The sequence below is a fragment of the Antennarius striatus genome, chromosome 3, assembly GCF_040054535.1.
Source record: "Antennarius striatus isolate MH-2024 chromosome 3, ASM4005453v1, whole genome shotgun sequence".
NCBI classification, from domain to species: Eukaryota; Metazoa; Chordata; class Actinopteri; order Lophiiformes; family Antennariidae; genus Antennarius; species Antennarius striatus.
Window position 1 is genome coordinate 26237501 of NC_090778.1, and position 9400 is coordinate 26246900.

General features: G+C 47.6%; 1 protein-coding gene across 3 annotated transcripts in view; it reads left to right on the top strand.

Moving 5' to 3' along the window:
* The window catches only part of tcf7l1b (transcription factor 7 like 1b), a 28912-nt gene extending 22470 nt beyond the window's left edge, over positions 1-6442 (top strand). Inside the window, exons 6-13 of one of the 3 annotated variants that reach the window (XM_068309930.1) lie at positions 1628-1763; positions 1861-1963; positions 2184-2267; positions 3714-3854; positions 3950-4112; positions 4216-4323; positions 4520-4571; positions 4946-5959. In XM_068309930.1, coding sequence (XP_068166031.1) covers positions 1628-1763; positions 1861-1963; positions 2184-2267; positions 3714-3854; positions 3950-4112; positions 4216-4323; positions 4520-4571; positions 4946-5430 — 1272 coding nt within the window. In that variant the 3' untranslated portion in view covers positions 5431-5959. Of the gene's footprint in view, positions 1-1627; positions 1764-1860; positions 1964-2183; positions 2268-3713; positions 3855-3949; positions 4113-4215; positions 4324-4519; positions 4572-4945 lie in introns of all 3 variants that reach the window. The other 2 variants (XM_068309931.1, XM_068309932.1) reach the window with 2 other exon arrangements.
* Positions 6443-9400: the final 2958 nt, after the last annotated feature.

Sequence of the window (9400 nt, forward strand, 5' to 3'; positions counted from 1 at the left end):
CTTTATCTGTCCTATCACTTAGATGTTGTTTATATTTAAAACACGTCTCGTGTTCCTTGTGGGTTTCCTTATTACACAAGTCGGAGGCATGAAGGTGCGGGCGAAAGGAATATAACTTCTACACATAAAGCGAGTGAAAGACGGCATTGATGCGCCAGTGTTTAGTTTGAAGTCACAGTCCAGCCTTTAGTCTGGAGAAAAGATCCAGTTTTTTGATTCGTTTAAGTCAGAAATGTCCTGACTTACACAGAATTAGCTCAATGCTAACGCTAAGACACTTAGTGGACTAACTCCGTTTTTCTCCGCGTTCCGTCGGGCCGGGTAGCCCCGGGTCTGAAACATGGTGCTTTCAAACTTCGGAATATGTCGAGAGCACACGATTGGTGTATTCCGGGATGTTAATATTTAATAGGCATCATTTCAAATTCTCACTGAAGTGCGTCCCGAAAAAAATGTGTTGGCACTCAGGTCTAAGGTCTCCAACAGCCTTCACAATGGAGGGAAAACTCAGGCATATTGTGCGTGAAGAACAACAAAAGCACAACTCAAATATACATGACGTGAGGGACGGAGGGGGGGGGGTGTCTCAACGCCGTTTCAACGCCGAGCTCCATCAAAGACTTTTCTGTGTCGAGTCGAGTTCTCTCGCGCGTCGTCGTGTTTCGTTAACCTGGAATGCTCCACGCCGCCGAGACGTCACCTTAATATAGCCGTAAACATTTCCCTCCCTCCGTCCGACATTAGCGAGAATCAAAGCGTGCTTCTTTTTTTTTTTTTTTTTAAACGGGGAGGAAAAAAAAAAAAAAGGTCAGACCCCCCCCCATCTCTCCCAACCCCCCCACCCCCTCTAAACGCGAAAGTGGCAGAAAATAAACTATCGTTTTGGAACAATTCTAAAGCGGTGAGGGAGTCTCAATGCGAACCTTGTTCCCTGGTCGGACCACGTTGGGGAGAGACGAGAGGTGGTGGTGGTGGGGGGGTGTTGAAGAAAGGTTTGCCTGGAGGAACAAGCCTCCTTTCTCCCACCCCTTGACCCTCCCATGTGACGCGTCGAGCCAACAAGCGCTCCATTCAGCCGGGCCTGGGGGGTGGTGGGGGGGGGGAATGACTACCAGGCCGGGGCGATGGCTAATGAAAGCAGAGACGCAGCTGATTATTATTGTCTTCACCGTCCAGCCGATCCGTTAGCGTCCACGCGTCTCTTAACGCGGCGGCGCGATCCGTCCCCGCCCACGGGCGTGTGATTCATCCAATCGTATGACTGCTGTCATCAGCGTGAGTTCACCCCTGAGTGTGTTTGCTCGTGGTTTGCTGGTGTGACTTTTGGACTTGGTGGCACCGTTTGGGTTTTTTTTGTTGGGCTGAACAAACAGTTTTTCGCCTCAAGTAAATCTCCATAATGGCCTTGGCTTGCGTCCGTGAGGCGTTTTTGAGTGTTTCTTGGTCCAGATTGCATCACAACGCCTCGGTCGGTGGGTGTTTACGGCGGGAGGGCGATCGCTCAAGCGCAAACCTTTCACAAGCAGTCACACTCCACGCGTCTGATGTCCCTGTGTTTAGACGTCCACGCTAGTCACTTCCTGTTTGTAAAATTGTCTTCTTCTCTTGTTCCTCCTCCTTCAAACAGTCCAATAAGGTCCCGGTGGTGCAGCACGCCCACCACGTCCACCCGCTGACGCCCCTCATCACCTACAGCAACGAACACTTCTCCCCCGGCACGCCGCCGTCGCACCTCTCCCCGGAGATCCTCGACCCAAAGACAGGTAGCGTTGGGTTACTTTTTTTTTTTTTAACTCCCCACCTTGAGAGTTTTGAAGTATAAAGCTCTGCGTTCTCGTTGCTGCCCTCTCCCTCCTGCAGGTATCCCTCGGACGCCCCATCCGTCAGAGCTCTCTCCGTACTACCCCCTCTCCCCCGGGGCTGTGGGCTCCATCGCACACCCCCTGGGATGGCTCATGCCACAGTAAGCCTCGTTTTAAGTCCGTAAAACAACGGTGCGTTCAATGTCGTGCATGTTTTCTGAAAGCCGCGATGCGTTCGATGGCTTCAGACATTTATTTTTAAATATAAACGGGACTTTAGAGATATTTTTTAACACTTTCTTTACTTTCGCGTAAAGAATGCCGCGGTTTCCAGTTCCTCCTCTTCCTCGCTCTGACTCCTCGCTCTGACTCTCTTCCCAGGCAGGGCCAGCCCATGTACTCCATCCCCCCGGGGGGTTTCCGTCACCCTTATCCGGCGCTCGCCATGAATGCATCCATGTCCAGGTGAGTGGATGGAGTTCGTCGACACACACAGCCTAATGTCTGTGACTCGATATCCGTGACTCGCCATCATCTTGTCGTAGAATAAACGCCTCGCACGCCGCTTTAGGCTCCCATTGTTAGAACTGAATTTACGGTAAACAGCAGGAATCTTATCACGGATGGGCGGCGGCGGCGGCGGCGTTGGGACCGCAAACGGAATAAGAAGTGTAACCCAGACAAGCGCAGCTTCTTAAACAGAGCGGAGGTGTGTTTGGCATTCCGTCCTCCTCCTCCTCTTCCTCCTCCTCTCCTGCCTTCTTCTCTCCCAGCTTGAACTCCTCGGCGTTGAGGCGGAGATGAAAGGAGCGAGGATCGATTAGGACCAATCAAAGCTCTCCTGAACCGACACCTCCCCATCGGACGCCAGCCGCTCACCTCCTCTCCAAACCCGAACAGATTTGTCGGGAAGCTTCCGCTGTTTGTAGGAGAGGAAATATTCGATAGCGGAGGCGGGGGGATGGGGGGGGGCAACAATCGCAATTCCCCAACACCTGAGGGAACCTCATACCGTCTGATGTTTCTGATTTCTGCTCATCAGACTTGAATGAGACTGGAAAATGAGCATGAGAATGAGAGTTAGGATCATATGGTTGTTCGATGTTCTTTTTTTTTTTAAAAACGCGGAACTTGACTGCAGCTCGGAGCGATTCATCGGGGAATACGCGGGATGTTTACACAGATAGTCAGTATAGGTTTATCACCCGGGGAAGCATAAATTATTGAGTGTGTCTAAGGAAAAGATGGGAGGTAAAGCAAAATGTCGGCTCTTAAATCACAAATATTTGATCTGATGTCGTTTGGTGATGCAGATTCTTTACTTTTCTGCTTATATCCGACGCTCAGTCGGTGTGAATGTTGACCGAGGAGCTAAAACAAGCAGAAAAATCCAGATAAACTGGGTCCAGAGAGACCCCCCCCCCATCCCCCCCCCCGGGTTCCCACCTGGGGTAACGTCTGCGGCGTGAAAGGAGGAGAAGGAAAAGTCGTTTCCCATTAAAGTTCACTTAGTGGAGGTGTTTGTGTGGACAGCTGTCAGAACGCTACCCGTGCTCTGGAAAGTGGTTTCGTATGTCGCGACCATGCTGTCCCCATGGTAACAACACACTCCACTTTCCCTCCGGACATCCCAGAATAAAGTGGCTTTAGAGGACTTTTGTCAAACTGAAGGCCCGGGGGCCAAATGTGGCCCTCCACATCATTTTATGTGGCACGCGAGAGCAAAAAAGACCAGAGTGTCTAAAAGTTAATAGGTCAAGAGTGTGCTTTGAGCAAAACTACATTTCCCACAATGCAGCAATTCTTAACCTGACAAATGTGTTTTTCTGTGTCACTGTGATGCCGCTGAATTCAAACGCCTGATTTTAACCCTGACTTTTGCCCCCCTCCCCCATCCTCCTTCTCCCTCAGTTTGGTGTCCAGCCGCTTCTCCCCTCACATGGTGACCCCGCCCCCTCACAGCCTCCATCAGACCGGCATCCCCCACCCCGCCATCGTCTCCCCGGCCATCAAGCAGGAGCCCAGCGGTGACATCAGCCCCACCATGCACGCGTGAGAACCGCTCCCTCTGCGTTCGCTCTCGCTCCTGATCAATAGCAGGTTATATATACAGTATATATATACATATATTATGTTTTTCGGATTAGCAGGAAATCCCCCATCCCCCCCAAGAAAGAAGAGGACAAGAGGCCTCACATCAAGAAACCCTTGAATGCTTTCATGCTGTATATGAAGGAGATGAGAGCCAAAGTGGTGGCGGAGTGCACTCTGAAGGAGAGCGCCGCCATCAACCAGATCCTGGGGAGACGGGTGAGTGGCGTAGCCCGTGTGTGTGTGTGTGTGTGTGTGTGTGTGTGTGTGTGTGTGTGTGTGTATGCAACAGTTGTTCACCTCATCCGTTTCGGGTCGGCAGTGGCATTCCCTGTCCCGAGAAGAACAAGCCAAATATTACGAACTGGCCAGGAAAGAGAGGCAACTCCACTCGCAGCTCTACCCGGGATGGTCGGCGCGCGACAACTACGTGAGTCACGTGGCGATTATTATTATTATTATTATTATTATTATTATTATTATTATTATTATTATTATTATTATTATTATTATTATTATTATTATTATTATTATTATTATTATTATTATTATTATTATTATTATTAGAACGTCGTAACGCAAAAAAAAACCAAAAAAAAAACCCGGCTATCGTTTTGTTTCCGCAGGGGAAGCGGAAAAAGAGGAAGAGGGACAATAAACCGGATTCCAAACCGGAAGGTAAGGAGCGTCTTCCTGCTGCTGCCGTGTGATTGGCTGGATTCTTCCCTCACTAACGCGTCCCTGTAACCTCTTTCCCTGCTTCCACACTCTTGACAAGCAGCTTATGAGCTTCAGTGCTAATAGCAGCAGGTACGTCTGCTGTTGTCGTGTCTGTTTTTGACCAGAACTTGGCGATCTCTTTCCACGTCTTCTGTTTGCCCTGTGCGTGCGTACCGTGTCAACGTGTCTGCATTCGTTCCGCCGCCGTCATTTTTAGTCGTCGCTCGTCCGCTCTGGCCGGCGGCGTTGAGGGATGTGGACTAGATCTGGAGCCAGCGGCGGATCCATAATTCAGTTCTTTCTCCATCCCCCCACCCCCCACCCCCCACCAGACTTCTCCATCAGGACCAAGAAGCAGTGCGTTCAGTACCTGCCCTCGGAGAAGATGTGCGACAGCCCCGCCTCCTCCCACGGCAGCATGCTGGACTCGCCGGCCACGCCCTCCGCCGCCCTGGCCTCGCCGGCAGCGCCGGCCGCCACCCACTCCGAGCAGGCCCAGCCGCTGTCGCTCACCACCAAACCGGAGGGACGCATGCACCACCACTTCTCCCTCCCCGGGAAGGCGTCCGGCTCCTCCTCCTCCTCTTCCTCCTCTTCATCCACTTCCTCTTCCTCCTCCTCCCAGCCCATCTCCATCCCAGCTGGTACTTCAGGCAGCCACTCGACCGCCCCCATCCTCACCCGGCCGATCCCCTTCACCTCCCTGCACCCCTCCATGCTCTCCCCTCCCTCCCCCTTCCACCAGGCGGCCCTGCACTCCCATCATGCCTTGTTCCAGTCGCAGCCCCTCTCCCTGGTCACCAAACCCACCGAATGAATCCGCAGAGGCGCGTTCCTCCCATTTATTGTTGCTGTATATTGCTTTTCTTTTTATTTTTATTTTTTATTTTAAAAAAAATAGGTATTAGATCAACTTTTTTTCTAAATAATGAAAAGGAAGAAATATTATTGGTCAATATTTGACCGCCTCCTTTTCTACATCTCTCAATGAAAACAAAATGTATTTTTTGTAAAGTTTACTGCAGAACTGGTTTCTTTCTTCTTCTTTTTTTTTTTTTTTTGATGCATTTATTCAATGAACCTCTTGTATAAAAGAAGCGATGTACATAAAGTTTCTTTACAAAAACAAAAAGGAACAAAAAATATGTTTTCTTTTTAGCCTACCCCCCACCCCAAAACTTGGATTAATGTTAGTATTAAGTTGAAGTCATAGTTCTGGCTAATAATTACAGCCCCTTCCTCCTCCTCCTGATCATCCCCCCACTTTTCAATTCACGAGTGTGTGCCCCTTCTTTTGACATGTTAAATAAACATTTGAAATTGTTTCTTATAAGAAAAGTCTCCGTTTGTCTTTGAGCTCTTGTGTTTTTGTCCTTTAATAAGGAAACAATGCAGCGTGGTTTGGATGAGAGCTCATAATCGTGACCACAATGCATAACAAGTCGATAACTGCCTTAAGCTGCTGCTTGGAATATAGATTTAATGAGCAGTGTGCTTTTATTACAGCCACACAGAAAATGAGTGAAACCGTAGAACACACCTGCTTTTAAAAAATAAAAATAAAAAAAATAAAAAAAACACAAAAGTTTTATTCCCAAATAAGGTACAAATTAATAAAATCCCAGTTGATGCTGGACGATTTTAATATTTAAGAAAACAGAATGAGGTTAACCGCACTGGAAAATGAGCTCCAACTAAATTAAAAAAAAAAAAGCCCAGAATAAATACAAATAAAAAAAAAAAATAGACATCTGCTGCGTCTTGGCGCGCAGCGTCCCACAACAATGACAGAAAAGCAGGTCAGCCCCACCCCCCCACCCCCCCCCAATCCCAGAACACCCAACCCGGCCGGGTTCCCTGTTCCTTTTGCACTTTTACTGCATCTTTATTCACCGTTTGGCTCACGGCTCGGGCTGTAATGAACTCGGAGGTAATGGGATGGGGCCCCCGGGACCTCATTAGGCTTTTCAATTAGTGGAAAATACACAAGGTACGTTCGGGGGGGTTTTTTTTTTGGTGGCTTTGGAGACGAGGCTTCCAGTGCCAGGGATGGACCAATTATGACGGAGAAAAGAGGAGGTGGAGAGGGGGTCAAGTGACGTCATCAGTCGGTCTACAGACGGAGATATCTGATTGGATCTGAGTTATCAGGAAGGAGGAAGTAGAATTATCCTTATAATAATCTTATTATGAGGACTTTTCTTCTCCTCCCAACTTCTCCAAACTCAAACCAGATAAATTAAACACCAGAAACAGTTGAGCTGCTAAAAAAAAAAAAAAGGATCAGATTTCCTCCAAATCATTTCCCCTCTGGACTTTATGTCCAAACTGATGGATTTGCTGTGGTGGTGGTGGTGGTGGGGGGGTGTCGGATGTGTCGCCTCCAGATGACTCCTGCTTCCAAATGTTCCCTTTTAAATACCAGAGGGAACGATTTTTTATGCTGCTTAAATGTGGAACTGGAGATCAAAATCGCGAGACTTCTTTGTATTTTAGACGAGGAAATGAAATAATCTTTTTAATCTGCATCAGAATTTGGAGAAAAATCTGTTTTTTAATCCTTCATTTTTTTTTTTTTTTTACTGTTTTAAGCCCTGATGTTTACCACTGTTATTATCTATTTACTGGGAAATAAAACCCTTCTTCTCTCAAACACATGTGGTCAGAGGATGACCCCCTACCACCAACACTCCATCACACACACCCCCACCCTTCAGCAAACTGTCAAGTCTCCACCAGCTATGTCTTAAGCAATCATTAGCTATAATAAGTCTTTGCCTGTTTGCTGTCCTCTCTTACATCATTGCAGACACACTCCGGTGCCATTTCTCTACCCGGAGACGCTTCGCCGAGCCGTCAGTGAAATTATGGGTAATGAGTTGTCAAACCGGCCGACGGATCCGTCTCCTCGAGGCCCGACTTCAGGCGCGGCGTTCAGCGCCGCTAATGCTGAACCCTTATCATCAAATTCAACCAGTTCCACCAGTTTGTTCCTACCATTTGGAATAAAAATCATTTATTTTATTCTATTTTTTTAATCTAAGCTTTATTACAGTGAAGGAAATCACCCGAGGTCGACAAACGGAGAGAGTAAACCCCTCACGGCTCCCTCTGACTGTTTCCTTATAATAACCTATCTGGTTGCAACATCTGCCATGTAAGCACCAGGTCAGATTTAATACATGTTAATTTTTGCTCATTGAATTCTTCCAATCTCTTGCCAAGCTTCCTTTTCGGGCCTTCCTTTGATCCTGAATTCATTCCAGGTTAACCCTTTCGTGAGAGGCTTCTGGGAGCAACTTTTAAAAAATTTTTTTTCAATCACACACACACACACACACGATGGCGTTTGACGCTCTGACGTGAGATGACGTGGACGTCTCAATCAGAGCAAACCGAGACTGCGTCTTCCATTGATTGGTGACCTTACGCATCCCGTTAATAACAGGATGGCTGCTTTGCTTCCCGGGCGGATACTCAAAGTGATATTAATTGATTATTTCTGTAACATTCAGCGCGGCTTAGCAGGGCTCAGCTGGGGCCTTTGTGGAGGCAGGTATGGCTGGCTGTGAGCTTAAGAACCTCCTCCATGTATTATTCATACCCGTTTGACCTTAAAGATGGAAATGCAAATGCATGTCAAGAATGAGGGGATCATTGGACTTTTTAAAATGTCAAACAGCCTGCCACAATTAAGACGTATTCATTACAAGAGCCCCCCCAGGTCCCAAACATCCAGCTGAGATGTAAAACACCTCCAATTAGCATTTTAATGTTTATCTCTTCTAGAAAGCTTCTCACCCCCCCCACCCCCACCCCCCACCCCCCAGTATGAAGTCAAATGCTTGTTGTGTTGCTGAGCTGTGATGTTTGTGAATAAACGCTAGTTTATACCTGTCAGAGTTAATGTGTGGGGAGATTTTTGTCCCCCACCCACCAAAGATTCTTAAATACTGGTCATGGTTTATATATCAACACTGCCATCTGCTGATAGGGTCAATCATTGTCATCCCCCCCCCCCATCGGCAGGAGCCAATGGCGTCATCGTGCTCCTGTCTGGCCAGTAGGTGGCGGTAGCGACACAAATATTCACACGTGTGCCCATTTTTGGCTGCAGGAACCACATCCGTCCATCCAGGAAGTGGAAAAAAAGGGGGTTGCATCATCAAGAGAGGTAGAGCAGGGCTATGTTTGGGGCTCCTTGATGTTTGGGACCCCAAATCCACATCAGTGGGGGTCCCTCAGACATAAAGGCCCCCATAGTGGCTCCAAACCCCGGACCCTCTGCCTTTGAGTAAAATAAAAGTAATCTAATAGTTCATGATCGCTCCCATAGCGTAGTCAAGAATTTAGAGTCCTCTCCTCCCAGTTGGAATATGGGTCACATCAGTAAAAAGTATTTGGAAAATTAATGGGTCATTTCAAAGGCAAGAGTGTGACTTGAAGCATAACTGTCAACATGTAATGTAACTGTAAATATGACCGACTGAGGTACCGTCCAAGTTATCATCACTAATCAACTGACTGTGAATGACCTAATGTTGTCATAAATCACGATTAATATTTGCATCTGAATCTGATTGGAAATGTAATTTCAACTAAAAACTAAGTCATGGTTTGGAGTCTGAAGCACAAAAACAACACAACCTGACCAGCCTCTTGAACACGATCTGTCCCTTCAGAACAAGTTGTACCTGTTTTACTCAGCAGAACAGTGACCTACTTACACCTTTGTTCACACGCAGATACAGAAAACGGTCTTACGCTGCACTCCTGCCTCCAGCCAG